We start from the raw sequence: 19,731 nt of genomic DNA on the forward strand, positions 1-19,731 counted from the left end.
CGAAAACTTGTCTCTCTCACCAACAGAAGTTGGTCCCCTAAAAGATATTACCTCACCCACCTTGTCTCTCTTATATACTAGAACCAACACGGCTTCAACAACAGTGGAAGTTAACTGCAATACTTCTGTGATGGGGTGTACGCCACACCCAAGCCCTGAGCAGGTTAATGTGGGCCAGGCGGGGCCAATTAATCTTAGATGCTGCAGGGGAACCAGGGATTGATAGGGCCTAGGGCAGATGAAACCTAGCTGGGGTAGGAGCATAAAGCTAGGAAGTGAGAGCAGGAGGGGGGATGCAGGTATGAGGTGTGTAGTCATTCACTAGAGAGAAAGGAGTTGGCCAGGTTCAAGAAGGAAATCCAGGGGGAGAATAAGCCCTGGGTCCTGCCTAGACTAGGCAGTCTTACAAGAGGCCTAGAGAGGTGAAGTAGCCGCAGGGAGTGGAGGAAGCTCTAGTGGTAAACTCATGCTCAACATTTTCAATCTCTCCTCACTTCTCCAAAATTTAATACCAGAGAGCTGTAGTGGTGTCTCACGCTTCCTTGTTTTTTAGTGGTATACTACAGTATATTAGTAATATACAGTTATTGATAGTACTTAATTTAACTGCTTCATTATTTGTTTTGACTATTATTTAAAATATATAGGTAGATATAGATATATACTCTCTGCTTTTTATATAGGACAAATTCCCATGTCAGGTATAAACTGCAAAAGATCTTAAATGCCTCATACAAATAACCACTGTAACCTATCTTTAAATTACAAGCTAATTTAAATCTAATGTTTGGTCCATTTTGTTGCCTTGAAAACCCATCTCCAGTTTTCATTTTCTAAAAGAAAATTTGGGGAGTGGGAAATGTGCCTTTTGTGTAGAATGAACTCAGTCCTCATAAGATGAGGTTATGTATTTGGTTTACCTAATATACGGACATACAATTCAAATAAAAAATGGTGCTGGTTAGTTCTTCAGTCTCATATACAATTTCCTCATTCTGAAAGTTTACTTTGCATATGGTACCTGTGACCATAGCATTAGAGTGACTCTTGTTTGCCAAAAAAAACACCCCATAAAATAATAGTGCAACCCATGTAGAGGCCTGAGGTCTCAGTTTTACTTCTCAACTCTTAATATTGTGTTTAAACAGCTCACTGCAAATAAGTCACCGGGTGGTAAAAATTAGCCATATCCTTTTTGATAGCACTTGCCATTTTCACTTGCAGAGAAAGTCTCTGATTCTTTGGTTCTCTTTATGGTCTGCCTCCTCTTTCCTGGCTAGTTCCTGCATATTACTGAGTACTTTCAACTGCCAATGCAGTGAATGAGAGTTGAGGACGCTAAGTACCTGTCAGGAGACACTTGTAGGGTGACCAGATGTCCTGATTTTTATAGGGACAGTCCTGACTTTTGGGTCTTTTTCTTATATAGGTTCCTATTACCCTCCACCCCCTTTCCTGATTTTTCATATTTGCTGTCTGGTCACCCTAGACACTTGGCATCTTGCGGGTCAGGCCTGTAGCCTCTCTGGTGCTGTGCTCAACATTTTAAAGTGTCTCTAATGCATCTAGTCAAAGTATCTATGGTATGTTACAAATGAACGAGCTCACACCGCAGGACACACATTCTAGTACAGCCCTCGTTGTATCTGGTGGCACCCTCTGCTGCTTAAGCGGGTGATTCCCCAAAAAAGTCTTAAAATACTTCTCTTTACTTAGCTGTTAAACGTAGTTGCTAAAAGAAATAATGTATATGTTTGTAGAGGTGATTAAATATGGCTAAGTGAATAAATAGAAATGTGTGCTCAGAGTACGTTTAGGAATTTTGAATTAACTCCGTAGTTTGTATTTGTTTGGAGAAACCTTAAAACAAATCGTTAGTGGTTATATCTGTTTCCATAAAAACCTTCTCCCCATTTGAGGAGTAATGAGCCAAGATGCATTAAACTTCTAAATAAAATCAAATTAAGATAGCATTTAATCGGTTTTAAGCTTTGTGTGTTGTATCTCTCACTTTTGTACATGATACAGCGAACATAACCAATTTAAGGATCAATGGATTCAGAATCTTTTTTGTCCCTTGATTCCGTCTGGCAGGTATAAGGAGATAGGGTTGCCAGGTGTCCGGTTTTCGACCGAAATGCCTGGTCGAAAGGGGACCCTGGCGGCTCCGGTCAGCACTGCTGACTGGGCCATTAAAAGTCCATTTGGTGCGGGGCTGGCAGGCTCCCACCCTGACTCTGCACAGCTCCCCGCAAGCGGTGACATGTCCCTTGGCTCCTAGCCGAAGGGCCGGCCAGGGGGGTTCCGCTCACTGGTCCTGCCTCGAGCGCCAGCTCCGCGGCTCCCATTGGCTGGGAACAGTGGGAGCTGCGGGGGCAGCACCTTCGGGCAAAGGCAGCGTGCAGAGCTGCCTGGCTGTGCCTCCGCCTAGGAGCCGAGGGACATGTCGCCACTTGTGGGGAGCCAGCCGAGGTGAGTGGAGGCCATGCCCCCTCCCACACCCAAACTCGCTACTGGAGCCCGCACACCCTCCTGCACCACAACCCCCTGCCCCAAACCCCTCCCGCACCCCAACTCCCTCCCAGAGCCCAAAGCCTGTCCTGCGCCTGAACCCCCTGCCCCAGCTCAGAACCCCCTCCCGCACCCAAACTCGCTCCTGGAGTCCACATCCCAAACCCTGTCCTGCGCCCCAACCCCCTGCCCCAGCTCAGAACCCCCTCCCATGCCCTAGCCTGGATCCCCCTCCTGCACCCTGCACCCTGAACCCCTCTATTCTGGCCCCACCCAGAGCCCGCACCCCCAGCCCAGAGCCCATACCCCCTCCCATACCCTAGCCCCCTGCTCAGCCTGGAGCCCCCTCCCACACTCCAAATCCCTTGGCCCAGCCTGGAGCCTCCTCCTGCACCCCAAACCCTGAGCGACAGGGATGGGGATGGAGTGAGTGGGGGTGGAGCCTCAGAGAAGGGGTGGGGCCTCGGGGAAGGGGGCAGGGAAAGGGTCTTCAGTTTTGTGCAATTAGACAGTTAGCAACCCTGTAAGGAGAAGGACAGAAAATGGTAACTTTTTCTTATCTGGTAATCAGGTTTCTGTGACTTCTCCTGTTCCAAGCTGGACAGCTCTCCCCAGAGTTAGTAAAACAGAGTTTTCGGCTCATTTGTTTTGAATTTTCCCCTTTTTTTCTCATTAGAACCCTGAACACTATTTTCTAACAGTAACAACATTTGGGGAATAAAAAGAGACGAGAAGAAGCAATGTGAAAAATATAGTGTATGTGGACCATTATCCCCAGCTGACTTTAGAGAAGGTAGTAAGACCTCATGAGGCACTTCGTCCGGGCTTACCGAGGCTAGGGAGAAAGTGACAAAATCTGTCAAATCAGTGGCAGGGGAAGTTAGTGGCCTAGGACTAGAAAAGATCTTTACTGACATATTCGTATTTAATCAAATAATGAAGTTTCTTTTGGTTTAAAAATAAATAAATGCACACTAATATTCACACAGTGGTAATCTGCTTTCTGTGTTTGTCAGAGGGCATCATGTTTAGTCCAAAAATCAGAGAGTTATAAAACAGCCACAACTGTGTTTTGCAAAGGATTTGGGAGTTTTAAAGTGCTCTGTCTTGGTTATTTAGTTTCCTCTGAAGACCTTTTGGGGAAGGTGAGGTCTCCATGTTTTTTCCTCGGTGTGAGGACAGTAGCAGAGATCTGGAGCAGAATGCCGTGTGGAAAGAATGAAAAGATTTCTTGCAGGAGCTAAGCTGGGGAGAGGCGGGCTCAGTGGAAAGCTATATAAAGAAGATGGAAAAACTGACCCTAGTGCATGGAAGATGGTCGGTTTCAGTTACATGTGATGTAAGCCTGCTGGGCTATGTATGAAACTAAAGCAAGCTTTCTAGGATCACCCTTTTTAAGAGGGAGGGATACCTTACACAATGGCAGGCAGAGACTGAGCTTAAACAAAAAAAAGACATGACTGACTCAGAGAAGCATGTGGAATACAGCTTTCCTACATTACTATCTGCTCTTACTTGGCATGCTAAATATATGTTGGCTTTGAGGAAAGTGAATTAAGAATAGGAAAGTTACTGGCAGGGTTGATCTAGATGACTACACTGTGGCCTCAGTCTGATAAATACCAATTAACTCTTTTTTTGTGTGTGTGTGCATATCTGTTGGATGTTCAGTACAGTCAGTGGGAGCAGTTTTCCACAGCATCTTCCAGGAAAGGCACCGTTAGGTAGGGACAGCATTAAGTTTGCCTACAAAACTTTTAAATCTTTTCCATGGCCATTAATATATATCCGTATACAGGGACGCAGGGGATTTTTGTTTTGTTTTGTGAATGAAACTGCTAAATTCCATTTTCAAGAGTTGAGATCCTGGAATTTGATCATTATCTTAAAACCAGTTTCAGAGAACACACTAACTTCATTTCTTTTCACCATTCTTTATTTCATGTTTTACACATATAATGAAGGGAAATACACAAAGAAGCTGGTATAACCTCGGCCAAAGCAACCTGAATGGGGAACTCTTTTGCATTTCACTAACAAATCTGTTTTCCTGTTGCACCTTTTTCTTCGTTTTTCGTTTGTGGGAAAAACTGTAATCAAATTTGTCTTGTAATGTGCTCCAATACTAGAATAATAGTTCAAGGACTGAAATATCAGTAAAGACAATCACTCTCCATGCCTCCTTCAAAAGGTGTAGGAGACGTGTCTTGAGTTGTTTAACAAAGGTATTGGCTGTCGGTGTGTTTTGCATTTAGTCCTGAGCACCACCATTCTGTCTGTGAGTGTGAGTTCCATAGTGTAGGTCCAACTCCTCTAAAAGTTCTGCCTCCGGCACTCCAGGAATCTCCCCATGTTGTTCAAGAGTTGTGGCATGTAGCCATTGTGGGAGGTTGCCATGGTTGCCAAGGAAGAAAACATCTCTTGGGCACCTATTGTTGATCCTATGAAGGACTTGAAGCAGGACTGAGACTTTGAACTATACTTCATGTTCAGTGGGAAGCCAGCGCAGCTTGAGGAGTACTGGTGCAATGTGCTTACATTGACCTATATTCCTAAGCGCACAGACTGCTGTGTTGTGTATCATTGGAAGCTTTTTCAGAACGTGTCTTCATTCCTAAAGACGAGTTGCAATAATCATGCCAGAGTTCACAAATGTGTATATCTCTGCCTGAGACCAGTAGCTCAAACTACATTTGAGTATACCTTTAAATATCTGCAACTTAAGTGAGAGAACATTTAGAGTACATTACTTTCACACAGCGTACCAGATGCATAGAATGTTGCAACTGTATTGAGTGCATGTGTGTTAATTACCAAGACACAATGGTGTTGTCTGCTAAACTTCTTTTTCTTAAATCTCCTACTGTTGCATTACTAGCTATACTAGTGGTAGCAATGGTGGGATCAGGCAGCTGCTGGCATTTTTGCCAGAATGACATCTAGACTGGCTCTGGTAAGGGTGAAATGACATAGGGGTATAAATGACAGTGCCTTGTCTACACTCATGCCACCGCCATTGTTACTGCTTCTGGAACTGCTCCATTGGTAATACAATGCTGTAAGATCAACAACACAACAAGACTATGCTAGACACAGGCAGCAAAAGGCCAGACTTCAAAATTTTCAGAAAAAGGGTCATTGCAGTTTTCTGAAATGGTTTAGCATACTTATTGAAGTGGCAGACTCATTTAAAATATCATTTTATGCACTCAATTAAACTATCCAGATAAATTATCTAAAACTATATAAGAGATACCTGACACAATGAGGATATTAGAATATATTTATGGCAACAGAAGACAAAGTTAAAATATTTAAATAAATTTCCCCTCCTCCCGCCCATAAAACAAAAGTCAGTCAACAATTGAACCTTAAACCAATAAGGGAATACATTTATCATACTTCACAAAAAAAGTTTGTTTGAGAGGTGTAAGTAGCACAAACAAAAAAGAATGAATGCAAACTAAAAATGATCAAGGGCTGCTGTACTTCTGTTCATCCTCCAAATTATTTCAACTTGTCTTGGGAAAGCTGAGATCATTATATTACCTTTAACTGGAAATGCCTGTCTCCTTTAGAGATGGGTAATGAGCAGTAATGTTTGTTTGTTTTTTTAAATATAGCACTGGGATGTTTCTGAAGAAGTTTGGGGAATTTTCAAGTATTTAATTGCATTCTTGAATAAGCATATTTTGCTTTTAAAACTGAGTATCAGTTATGATGAGACTCAAGCTTCTAGTAGTTACTCTATATTGATGGTGAAAAAATTATGCAGTTAATGTGATCATACTATATCATGCTGCAGTATTTAGACAATATGGAGGGAAGAGGAGATACTTTCCATTTTTGAAATCTGTCCCTTTTTTACAATTAGAGATATCAGAGCAGTTATATTATCTTGTTTCAAATAAAAGATAAAATGTTGTTTTATCATGTTGGTACTTTAGAAATCGTTAATATAATACAAGTTGAAAACTAATTTTTCTGAACCAATTTTCTTGGTGAAGAAATGCGTGCATATAATGCTGGTACTATGTATGTCACGATATCTCATTTCTTTTAAAACATACATTGGAATTATTTTGTTAACATGTTGCTAGATTCAATATGTTTCAATTTAGTTTTACATGGCTGGGTTTAATATTTTATTGTCCTGAACCAAACTTTCAAAGGTGCCCTTTGAAACTTCTCTTTCAAGTCTTCTGTAAATGGTCATGCATCCAATAGGCAAACTGTGCCATGCAATTAAATTAATCGGAGATTGCTTTGGAGGCAGTTTGGTATTTGGGTGGTTATGCTTACATGGCTTTCTTGATGATCTAAAGATTTTTTTTCTTTCCTTCTAGGAGCGAATGCCAGCATGATTGAGATCTGACCAACTGTGTCAATACTTCAGGTGTGGAGGAGGGGCCTAACATAGTTAACATCTGCTGAGCTACCATGGCAGTCCCGTCTGCTTTGGTGCCCTCCTCAAAGATGTCGCTACCACAGGTAATTGAGGTGAGTAGACTAATACAAAATTCTGGTAGAGTAGAATTGATCAAACTTGTGTGTGCAAAGGCGTTAACATTGGATTCCTAATCATTGGCTGGCTTGGTTTCAAGTCATTGATAGAATTCCTCCTAATGTTTTGTACTCTGGATATACTCAGCATTCATTGCATAATGTTATCCTTTTTGTGAAGTGACACTATTCTGTTGTAAGCTCCAGTACTTTATTAATAGAAGCTAGTTCACAGTCCACTGTTGTTTGTGTTTTGGTCACATCTTGAGGTCTCAACTGGGATTAGGGCCCAATTGTTCTAGGCGCAGTCATGTGCACGCACATTCTCTCTATACACACACACACTCTCCATTTGTTGCTGTTAATGAGAAAGCACAGGAAGTCTCTATTGGCCAAAATATTGCTACTAAATTCACATCCGTCGAACAAATATTGCATGAGCTAGCAGGTACTGTACTACCCCTATATTAGAAAAAGAACAATTCAGCCACATGTAGGGTATGTCTAAACTGCAAACACAAACCAAAAAAACCCTCAAACAAAAAACCACAGGTTAGTTAACACAAGTTAACACACTTTTTTTTTGCAGTGTACACACAGTGTAAATATAATCTCTAAACACTCGTGAGTTCATCTCTTTTATGTGTCTTTCTTATCACAGTGCTATTACAAAACTGGGCTTTGATTCTTCATTAATATCTGGATAGGTAGACCTGTGTGTCTGGATGAATTCCCATTGTGATCAGTGCACCTGCATGAATCTGACTTTAGGACTGGGGTGCTAGTCAATTTAAAATGTGTAATGACTGTAAACCAACTGGCATATAGCTTGTAATATACTATGTCATCCAGGATCACTGCAAGTGGGAAAAAAAATTACTATGTGAGATTTTGAATTGCTGTTACTTGTAGGCTAAAGTAAGGTGTGGTGTTTTGTTTTGTTTTGTTTTTAACAGCAGGTCTGAACATAAGGAACCAAAATGGCTAATGGGAAGGCTGATTAGGTTGGAACCAAGTCAATTAAAGCAAACTGCAAACTAAACACACAGAGATTTTTCTTTCTGTTTGTTATTTTGTTTGTATTCTCTGTAAACACCTTAAATTTTTAAAACTTAATAAAACTTAAATGTCTTCCAGGCTACCTAGGAAATCCCAATGCTTCACTAAAATATAGTTTTTGTGGAGTATATTATTCTGTCTAGTCAGCAGAGGTGACAAAATTTTTGCTGCAGAGGAGATTGAGACAAACATTTTCAGGGATTTTTTTCTTCTTCTTCTTCTTCTGTGCTTGGAAGTAAGGTTGCATACCTCCTGCGGGAGCTGGGTTACATTTAATTTACATAAAAAAATACTGATGCTCTTTTTGAAAACTCAATTTATGGATGCAATAGGATTTCCTCATGTTCAGTGGACAGTTATCTAGGAAATACATTGAGAACACTGGATATATTTATTTTAGAAAGAGCAAATCTAATTCTTCTCTGTCCCACCCCCATCCTTTAATTATGGCCCTGATCCTGTGCGGGGAGGTCCACGGTCCCTTAATCCTGGATGGATTCCCACTGACCTCAGTAGGTCTCTGTGTGGGAACAAGAGTCCACACTTGTAGATCCTTGTCCAGGAGTGGGGCCTACAATTGCACCTGATGGCACTTCCAGAGGTAAAATTCTTTCAGTGTCACCCCAAAAACTAAGGTTGGTAAGGAGATGTTCATAAACATTTTCTGGAGTGGGTAATAGGTGCTTTTTGAAAGTTTTGAAAATTCAGATGAGCTTCCAAAAGTTGTTTGGTGGTTCTAGACTGTCTAATCTTTTTGAAAATTGCCCATCACTAATTTCAACACCGTCAAAGATTCTAATGCTTTCGTAAAGTCTTCTGAATTATCAAAACCTCATCACTAGAATCCCTTCATAAGCTCCTTCAACCTGCTGAGCTGTCTCAGGTTCTCTGTACTCCACTCCTTTTCCCCTTCCAGCATACTGTTACTACAGATAAAAAATGATTAGGTACTTGGGTGCATGGCTTAAGGAATCTTAGTAAAATTTATAGCTGAAGGGTGGTGAATGTTCAGGGCAGTTGGCTCATCCAGAATTGAAACCTGGTACAAGCAATCTCTGCTCCAGGAGGCTGTTCTACACATTAAACAAATCCATTTGTTTTTAATTCCAGTAATTCATATGTTACGGACCAGGGCCGGCTCCGGCTTTTTTGCCGCCCCAGGCAAAAAAGCCTCCCGCCGCCCCCCCCCCCCCCCTGCCCAGAGCGCGGCATGGGAGGGCGCTGAGCCTGGCCGTGGGCCGCTCTCCCCGACCGGCCGGAGCGCCGGGGGGAGGGCGGGGAGCCCGCCGCAGCCCCGCTGGCGGCCGGAGCCCCGCTGGCGGCCGGAGCCCCGGGAGGAGGGCGGAGAGCCCGGCCAGGGATCCGCTCTCCCCGGCGGCCAGAGCGCCGGGGGAGGGCGGCAAGCCCACCGTGGCTCCGCTCTCCCCGGCGGCGAGCCGGCCGGGGCTCCGCTCTCCCTGGCGGCCAGAGTGCCTGGGGGAGGGCGGCGAGCCCGCCGCGGCTCCGCTCTCCCCGGCGGCCAGAGCGCCGGGGGAGGGCGGCGAGCCCAGTTGCGGCCCCGCTCTCCCAGGCGGCCGGAGCATCGGGGGAGGGCGGCGAACCCGCTGCGGCTCCGCTGTCCCCGGCGGCCGGAGCCGGAGCACCGCGCCGTGCCGCCCCCCTCCAGGTGCCGCCCCAAGCACAAGCTTGGTGGGCTGGTGCCTGGAGCCGGCCCTGTTACGGACTCTCAGATCGTGCCCACTCTTGGCCCCGTGCGGTCCGTGGGGAGTGCCCCTTTCAGTGAGACAGCCCTTCTCGGGGGTCCACTCTCTCTCGGGGTCATGCCCCTCCACCTCCTGGAGCTGCACCTCTCTGAGCCTTAGCACGTCTGTCTCTTGCCGTGGGCCCCCTCAGGGAGTCCACTCACTCTGGACCCCCCGGGCCTCCACCCCCGAAGGGGTTGATGCAACCCTGTTCTCTAGACCGGAGTGACTCTCAGCCAGCGTAAAACAGGAGGATTTATTGAGAGTTGAACACAGCACAGGAAACTCTCAGGGCCTCAGGCCTGGCCTCCCTCAGCCCAGCACATCCCAGTCTCTCTGCATCCAGGTGGGCTCTGCCTGCTCCCCCTCTCCAGCCCAGAGCCCCCCTGCTTCCCAGCTCGGCATCTGAGATCCCCGGCCCCAGGCCCCGGCTCTGTCCATTGTCTTCTCTCCAGGTAAACAGGGCTGTAAACTGGGGCCTCCTCTCCTCGCTTCTGTCCTCTGGCTGGAACCGGCTGGTTAGGTCACTGGGTCCTCACTCTGCAGCCCATTGTCCTCCCACTGGCCAGAACCGGCTACAACTCCTGAGCTGGGTCTCCGGGTCGGGGTCTCAGGTCACCGGTCGCTGGGATATCCATCCTCCAGGCCATTGGCTGGGGTCCCAAGTTCCCTCTCCGGTCCTCTGTAACAACAAACTCCCTCTCCCCTCACCTTGTTAAACCAGTAACACCCAGGGAAACTGAGTCCCACCCCCTCCGCATGCAAACCATTGAAACCCCACCGAAAACAAGGAAAAAACAAGAAAATCTCCCACTTCGTCACATCATAATGTGTTCAGATGTTTTAGGCATTTTTATTTTTCCAATACATTTAAAAAAGATACAGTCACATTCCACGTTATGGACTTGTCTTCCTAATTTCAAAATGGTTAGGCCATTTTATTTCTAAAAGTCTTATTGTAAGAATTTTTAATATTCTTATTGGCCACTTTTGCTAGAGTTAATGAATAATGAATAACAGTAGAAATCCTCGAGTGGTACTTTTTTTTACTGAAGATCATCCTACATTAGCCCCAAACAAGTTTCTTTGGATCTATCACATCTTTTAACATGGGATTTAAAGAGTTAGTCGAGATTTAACTGGTATAAAAGATCAGTTTTTCCATAGTTTTTCTTTGGTACAAGCATAGCTTATCCATAATCTGTCCATACTGTGCATTAATTTTGCAATTGAATTTGAATAGCGTAGCTGAATTCAACGTATCTGATCCGACTTATCCCGCTGTGAGGGCGGCGGCAAATCGACAGCCACGGCTCCCCCGTCGACGGCGCTTACTCCTACCTGGGCTGGTGGAGTACGCGCGTCGATTCGGGGATCGATTATCGCGTCCCGATGAGATAAATCGATCCCCGAGAGATCGATTTTCTACCGCCGATCCGGGCGGGTAGTGAAGACCAGCCCTAAGAGTTCTTAGAGCAGTTCAGACACGCTAGAAAGGCCGCCGTTCTCTTGTTGTGTTTTTGTTTACATTTCGATTTTTGATTTTGCCAGCCAGAGCTACCTAGTGCTAGATGTAAATGGGGACACACAAATAAATAACTGGAATCGCTCTAAAAGGGAATCCAGAAGACAGCTTTCATTGTCCTCTCTGCACTTGCCAAACCAGTCTTCAGAAAGCAATTCTCCTCCTTTTGAAATGGAATAAGTTTCTGTTTCCCTTTCCTCTCCATGTATTCCTGCTTCTGCATGGAGGAGACTTGGATTCCCATGCGCTAATGCTATAACTTTTTAAAAGTGTGGCAATGAGTAGGAGGGGGAAAGGGCAGGGAGAATGCAATGGTAGCTGATATCGGACCTGTGTATTTTCAATCCCATTTCTAGCAGCCCAAAGCCCTCACTGTCGCTTTTCATTGTAAATATTCTTTCAATGTGCTTTTCCCAGTCTCATTATACTGAATAATCTTGTAAGACATGCTGACATGCCGACCTCCTCCTTGCACTCCTTACCCACCATTGTGAAGGTGAAATCCTGTAGTTGAGATATCATGACCTTTAATGTAGGTGATGTGAAATGACTATTTGCTTCAAAAAAGGGGGAAATGCACAGCACTGGGGTTTGCTTCTTCAAAATGTGGCATAGTAGAAAACTCCAGTCACTGACATGTGGCTAAATAGTGGTAGTGCCAGCACCTTTGAAAAGGTGATTAATTGAACTCTTTAATTGCAGTACGATCAGTGGAATTACATGCGTCTGACGAAGTGGGTATTCACTCACGAAAGCTTATGCTCCAATACATCTGTTGGTCTATAAGGTGCCACAGGACTCTTTGTAGCTTGGAATTACATTGACAGTGTTGAAATAAAATGGAACAAACATGAGGGGGGGGGGAATGTTGATACATTTTTAATTCCAGTAGAAAGTGTTGCTGTAATTTAAACTAATGAGACTATCTTACTAGTATCTCCCTAGACTATCGTAGGATGATTTGGGTTCTTCTGCCTCCACAGTGGCTATTCCCGCTTTTGATAGACTTAGTTTTAATGCTCATAACTATTGACGCCTGAGGACAGCCTTAATATAGAAAAGAGCAGCAAAGCTATTATTGTCCCCTCCACTTAGACAAAACAGCATTGTCTGTGGTTTGGGGTTGGCTCCCAATTGCAGGACTGAGCAGAGTGAAGTATGTAGCATTTTTCCCCCTCCAGGTGACTAAACAGATTAAAGACATTACCAAAACAGATCTCTGGTAGTGCTGAGTACTTTGAATGAGAGAGCAAATCAGCAGTGGTCAGACAGGCCAGGAAATGAATAACTAGTGATAAACATGAATCCACCCAATTATAGGCATTTCATAAGGGGGAAACTTAAATACTGTGTGGCTTTCTCATTGCGCCAAATGAAATGGTCAGTGTTCAAAATATGTATTCATGGTTACAGAGTAGAATAGCATTGTGTTTTATGGACTTCTGGTTGGTCGGGCTTGAATGTGTCATTGATAGAGAGCCCATTGTTGCCAGTGTCCCAAAAAGAGAGGTTCTGTTATGTACATCTTCATATATTCTGTTTACACATGTTTCATGAAAGAGTCCATCAAAGCAAAGTAAACTGAGAGATGGATCAATGCTGTCTGTGTACGCAAAGGTCCAGTATATTGCCAGGAAAAAATATTTCAAGAGGTAAATACTGAGTAGTCTTCTTATTTCCATTTAAAAACTTGTTTTCCTACCCCAAGCTAAATGTCCTACACTAGTAAACATAATTCTGAATAAACATTTCCCTTACTGGCTAAGTTTTCCCACATGCTTACCTTGCTTGTACACTGCACGAAAAAGCAGAAAGGTGCATCTTATTTGGAGGTAGAGAGTGGTCCAAGCATCCTATTGTAGAGAATCAATCTTGCACCCATTGAAGCCAATCAGTATTTTGATATAAATAGGATTGGGCACAAAGTCTACACGTTGCAATTCACTATGAACTGAAAGGCCTCTTTGAATGCATTTTGATATCTTTTTTCATCCCAAAGTATATCAGTGCAGAGACTGTGTTTGTACAGCACTTAACACAATCAGGCCTTGAACCTGATTGGGGCCCCCAGGAACTGGTGCAATTACAAATATTTTAATAAGAGCAATAAACCTGCAGTTGCCAAGTAAACATCCCAACTTGCTTTGCAATGCAGTCCAATGACATCAGAGATTTTCTGGCCAAGATTTCCAAATGTGGTAATGAGTGATTTATGGCTGCCTGGCTTGACGTCTTTTAAAGGAGCCTGATCATCTTAGGTTGGGTGCTCAGCATTATCTGAAAATGGTGAGCTGGTACCTCTTTCATGAGGCCTCCTTGGTCTAGAATATAGGATTTCATTAAAAACAGTCACTCTCTAGCTGTTATGGTTGCTGAAGTGCATTTGGTCCACATTTGCAAGGCTGGCTGGTGCAGTGAGGTGTACCGTCATTTGCAGAATCTGAGACACAAGCTGTGTGTGGACTGGACTAGTAATCTCAGTGGATGCTAACTCAGATGCCTAATGCAATACTTTAAATGTTACCATTGTTAACTATTTCTCTGCTCATCAAAGCATGTACAGATAAAGGACCGTATTATGAAGACCTGCACAATCTACGGAGTGACAGTGGTATTTTATCACAATAGAGTTGTCTTGGAAGAGTAGCACACCTGCACTGTCTCACTCCTCAAACCCCTCCCCTTACCCCCAGTGCAAGAAGGAGTCAGAGCCCAGGGATATCTGAGCCCCCTCCAAGGAGGCGACAAGCTCAAGGATTCCAGGGAAAGTGTGTGATCGTATTTTGAACATCTGCATGACTTACTGTGAGTGCCATCATAGGAGAGTAGAGCTTATTTTTGCAAGTAAAGCTTGGAAGAATAGCATCCCCTCTCCCTTACCTCAGCGTTATTCCATGCTTTTGGAAGATGTCAGTTTCCATTTTAAGTTGTCATCTAAAACCACTTGTACATTATGGAACCAGTAGTAGCCATTCAGTGGATAGACCTAAGACTGAAGCTAGCTTCTCATTCTGTCAGTCCTCTTTACTTCCCAAAAGGAAAGCACCCACCAGAAACTTTACATTTTCCTCATTCCAGGGTAGAATTCTTCTGAGAAGCCTGGAAATATCAGAAAAGGACCTTTAGTGATAGCGTGTTCTTGTTTGCTTGTTTTTTAATTTCACTTTTTGAAATCTTTCTGAACTTTTTTTGGCTTCTCATTTCCCCCAACTGCCTTGGACAACAAATTCCAAATATGTTGTTTGGGTTTTTTTGTTTTGTTGTTGTTTGTTTTTCCTGGCCTGGCGGCAGGGAAATGCTTTTGGCAGTGATAGTGAGGGTACCTGCAGGGGACTGGGAGCATGCGGTAGTAATGTTTTAAAGGGCTAACTGGACCTGACTGAAACATATTTGCAACCTTAATTCCTTTTACTACTCAAAACAAAACTTCAGTAAAATTGCCGGTACTCCATTTATCTTTGGCAGACTGCTCAACCATCCCTTGGTAAGAAAGGGATTTTGAGAGTCAGAGAGCCAAACTTCCTGCTGCCTGTACTTTTTTCATTCCAGGGGAACTATTTTTGAATTTTTCTTCATAATAACTTTACAGTGAATAACCATTAAAGAAGGTCAACACCCTCTTTGGTTTTACAGGCAACCTGTGGTAATCATGGCTTCCAACAGGATTTGTGTCTCCAATGAATTATGCTTTCTTGTGGTAAAACTGTTTCTTTCTGCACAGTCCCCAGTGGCTGTTCATTCCTTTTGGTACACTTTCACATAAACCGCTCAATATTGAGGACAGATGCTACGCTCCATCGTCATTCAAGCTTTCACTGGGCCACAACACAACTTGTTCAAAAAGCGTACTAAAGATATTGGGGTATTGGGCTTGATTCCCATTGACACTAAGGCCTCTTTTACATTGCCAGAGCCATGTAAAAGGACCTTAAAATGGGTGTAAATATAAGAATTGCCACCCCTTTGAGACCTCTTTACATGGCTGGAGGGATTTTAAATGGCTGCAGTATAAACGAGAGGCAGAGCCATTGTTAATAGAACTCACAGCTTACATCTTGAAGGTGTCTCAAAAATAAATGACTTTGGAAATATGAATTTTGAGCCTCAGAAGAAAGAATAAGGTTTCACTTGCTGGACTATTACTTGGGTTGGCTTGGGAGAAATAAAAGCACCAAGATAGTCAGCCAGGGTTTTCTTCAAAGGATAATGTTTATAACCAGAAAACCAGTCATGTAACATAAGTGAAAAACGGAGTAACAGAAAACTCCCCTGCGCTGGGGTTCAACCCAGACGTGTGAACCTGGATCCAGAGCCCTGCTGTAACTGACACGTACTCCCTCTTCTGTGTCTCAAGCAGCTAATGCATAGTCCTTTCCCCGAGCACCTGTGTGACTGGTAGAGGAAGTTGAGCTAGTTAACTTCACTGGGAACAAGGTATTGTCTCTGTACATACTGGCCTGTACTGAAGCCCGTTCTGCCACGTTTGCACTACAATCGTTACCTGTGCTAGCTAGGTTAAAGCTAGCACAGGTATGCCTAACTGTGCAACAATCACATCTTTACTTTCACTGTAGACGTTCCAAAGGGCTGGTCTACACTACCGCACTAAATCGATCTGTTACGTAACTTCAGTTACATGAATAACGTAACTGAATTCGACGTAGTTAGATCCACTTATCGCGGTGGCTACACTGCGCTGTGGCGACGGGAGAGCGTCTCCCATCGACTTCCCTTTAGCTTCTCAGGGAGGTGGAGTACACAAATCAATGGGAGAGTGCTCTCCCATCGATTTAGCGTGTCTTCACCAGACCTGCTAAATCGACACTTGCTGCATCGATTGCAGATCTACCGGTAATGTGGCCATGCCCTTAGAGAGGAGCAGTATGGTTATTAGCACTGCCCATTCATGTATGTGAGCAGCCAAACTAGTTTAATGCTGCCCCACAATATTGCCTGTAAAACCAAATAAGGTGTTGACCCTCCTTCAGTGCATCTCTTGATGCCTGCAGTTCTTTTGGGTTTTTGTGGTGGTCTCAGCAGTCATAGGCTGCGGATGTTCTGGGCGTGATTCTCATATGGATTTAGAGCACAAACTAAAATGATTGTGGAAAATGGATATAAAGTGCTACCAGATAATGTTTTACACTCACATTGTAAGATGTAAATACCTACACATGACGTAAGGCAGTGGAGAATCAGGCTCTCTGTATCAAAGTTCCCCCTTTTGTGGACTTCACAGCCAGCATTTACTTTCTTCTAAGTTTAGGAACTGGAAAATAAGGGTTAATATCTTTACTCAAACATATGTTTAGATGAATAGATTTGTGTCAAAAAAAAGTATTTTTTACACTTGGTTTTTGTACTTCCTCTTTATCTTGCACTCTACAGCCAAGTCATTTTAGTCTGTGCCCTAAATCCATGTTTACCACTAACCAGACCCTTTTCAACTTGGAATGTTAGTTTTCTGAAATATGGTTTTGTAATTATGGGATGGGTGGGGAATTATTCACATGCTGACTGACCTTTTACCCTTTATTCTGGCCCCTGGCTGGGATTGCTGGTTTGTCTCTCAAATCTAGTCTTCCTGGTACATTGGTAGATTTAAAGTAATGTAGTTAAATTCAAAGCAGCAGCACTTTTTTCCTGACAACTCCTGTAGTAAATACTCTATGTGAATCCAAGTCTCTCTCAGTACAGAATCCCACATCCTTCCTGACTCTAAATTTCTGTTGAAGAAACGGTCTTCTGGATCTCTCTGAGGGCATTCAGATTACTGCTTCTCTCAGGGGTCTTTGTTAATTAGGGAGCAAGGTAGTTAAGATTTCATCTTGCAAAAGCAATCAGTCTGCTCTGAGTTTCATTGGCTTCAAGAAGGCTGCATACAAGTTGAATCCCTTTGCAAAATTTCAGGCCTTGAGTTTTATTTGATGTTTTGTTATAAGCATGATTTTGATCCCTCCCTCAACATTTAAAAAAGCCAAGAAGCCGCCATCCCTTCTGCATGTTTTCTAACAACGTAAGAAAAATGTGGCAGAATTTTTAATTTTAATTGGAGATGAGCTTTGTTGATAAAACTTTCTGGGGGGATTTTGAAATTTTGTTTGATGTTTTCAGTTTTTAAATATTCAATTGTACCTGAAGTAACACTTGAAAATGGCTCATTCTGGAATTTCTCAGGTCTGAAGATGACACAATGAGAAATAAAAAAAAAAATAACGCACTGGAGTGTTCTTTTTTAGTTAGGCTGGGTAGCTAATTTTAGAGCTGTTCACTAATGAGCTTTGAAAACGGTCAGGTCCCAGCAGGGTTTATATACCGTGACCATTAACCCTTCAGACCCTCCCTGTGCTAACGTATGCTTCATTTAGAAAATATCAGTCAATTGCTAGTGTTCTGAAAATTTGTCAGCATTTGCTTTTCACCCTGAAAATCAGGTTGTTCCCAGTCTTGCTGCAGTGAATTTCCAGAGCTCTTATCTCAAATTCCTGCTCTAGCCAGCCAGCACCTCCTCTCACTCACATTTACTACCAGAAGAGAAAAGGTGGTGATGGAATCTTCACCACCCTCAGATATCCTTGTCCTCTTGACTCACTGGCTCCTCTTTGCTGGCCCCTGAGCTGCTCCTGTGCCATTCCGCAGAGAGATGGAATGGATGCTGTTGCAATTCTCTTAATACCAGGTTTTTCACGCACCTGGCAGAGGAGGGAGAGTAGCTGAGGCAGGATGTTGGTTCCCCACCCCAGTATATCCTGCAGGGTGGTCACAAGATGATATCAATGATTTGGCCCTAGTGGGGTCTTTCAAAAAGGGAAGTTATGAGTCTAAAGGGAAAAGATAGGAAATAGCAATCTTTGAGCCCTGTGCAAAGTACCGTAAGTTTCCTGTAAGAGTGAAGATTGGGCATTGGTTAGAGGGGCAGAGTGAATTTTATTTATTAAATCTGAGTACTGAATCTCCTGGCCCTCTCTTACTTTGGTTAGAACCATTTCTACTAATGTTTTAATAAATACGATTTTACAAATGTGACGGTCTCTTAACAAATTGTTTTATTTTATTTTATCGGGAGGAATTGGCTCTTTGAGAACTAAGCTCAGCCTGATGTGATTAACCAGGTACTCTGAGTCTGGCTTCCTTCTCTTCTGCCTTTCATTTGTCTCATCTATGCTTCATAATAGACTTATTTCCTGAACATTATAAAGATGTATTTAAAATGAACATTTGCAATTCAGTTTAAATCAACTTCTGCTGAAATCATCTATTAAATGGATAAGGTAAAGTTTAGGACCTTGAACATCTGTTTTTAACTGGGCTATGAAATGCTGAGAGTGAAACTTCAGGAAATTAAAATATAAACTTCCCTGCCTCTTTCCTGAAGGGGCAGGAGCTGGGAACGGGCCTGTCTGTTTGCTTATGCCATTATGTTAGGTTAACCCTTTGGATGTCCAAAGACATCCCCTATTCTTTTATTGCTTGGCCATAAGCTGTCATGTAGAACTATTCAGTATATAAATGCATTGCCTTGGAATCTCAGAGTCAGTAGATGGGTGGTTAACTCTTCTATAAAGATGTGTGCTGGAATGAGGAGAGCTGATCAGCTGCAATCTCCCCTGTTTGAACTATGTCAGCAAACCACACCTGATTGCTATCCCAGATGTGCCTCTTGACGTCTCTTAAAACTCCAAGAGTGACCATGAATCAGTTGCCCTTTTTCTTCTCAAGAGCAAACACCTGCATGTCTGAAATGTGGAAATGCCTTTCTTTCCCTTGGGAATAGCGATGACTCTTGCCAGCAATTACAGACTTTAGACTAGCATCCACTGAAAAGCAAAGCTCTTTCCTTTGAAACTCCTCGAAAGAGCAGTTTGTAGAGCACTGTGTCCCACTGTCTTCAGTATTATTAGACTCCACAGTCAGGTACTTGTTAGGATACTCAAGTTCTATAGCATTCCTGAATTTAACCAATCCTAGTTTAGGCATACCCTATATTCATATATGCATTGTGTGTACATATATTTCCTGCTGGCTTGGTGATTGGCTTTTTATACATAACTGAGATACATTACACTTAACATTGCTACCTGTAATGCATTGATTTTATCATAGCTTGCTTATGTGTGTTTGGAATGGTGGGGGTTCTGACAGGAAGGGGACAATGCTATACACTCAACTGTTATATGGATTGCATTTTTTCAGTTAGCTCTATTTTGCAGAACAACTACAAAAATGTAATCCTCCAAACTATATTTGCAAGGAAAACTGGCTTTCCTAATCAGTTGCGGAGAGGCAACAGTGAAGCTCAGACCATAAATATGGGTATTGACTATCTGAAAAAGAAATTCCAGCCACTAAACTTAGTGCATGAATGCAACAGAGAACATTCATTGATAGATT

At 43.2% G+C, this 19,731-nt stretch overlaps 1 protein-coding gene across 1 annotated transcript in view; it reads left to right on the forward strand.

The window, feature by feature from the left end:
• Positions 1 to 19,731, forward strand: part of LPAR1 (lysophosphatidic acid receptor 1) — a 153,073-nt gene that overhangs the window by 80,539 nt on the left and 52,803 nt on the right. Inside the window, exon 2 of the mRNA XM_065406481.1 lies at positions 6,858 to 7,011. Coding sequence (XP_065262553.1) covers positions 6,952 to 7,011 — 60 coding nt within the window. The 5' untranslated portion in view covers positions 6,858 to 6,951. The remainder of the gene's footprint in view (positions 1 to 6,857; positions 7,012 to 19,731) is intronic.

The sequence above is a fragment of the Emys orbicularis genome, chromosome 6 (assembly GCF_028017835.1).
Source record: "Emys orbicularis isolate rEmyOrb1 chromosome 6, rEmyOrb1.hap1, whole genome shotgun sequence".
NCBI classification, from domain to species: domain Eukaryota; kingdom Metazoa; phylum Chordata; order Testudines; family Emydidae; genus Emys; species Emys orbicularis.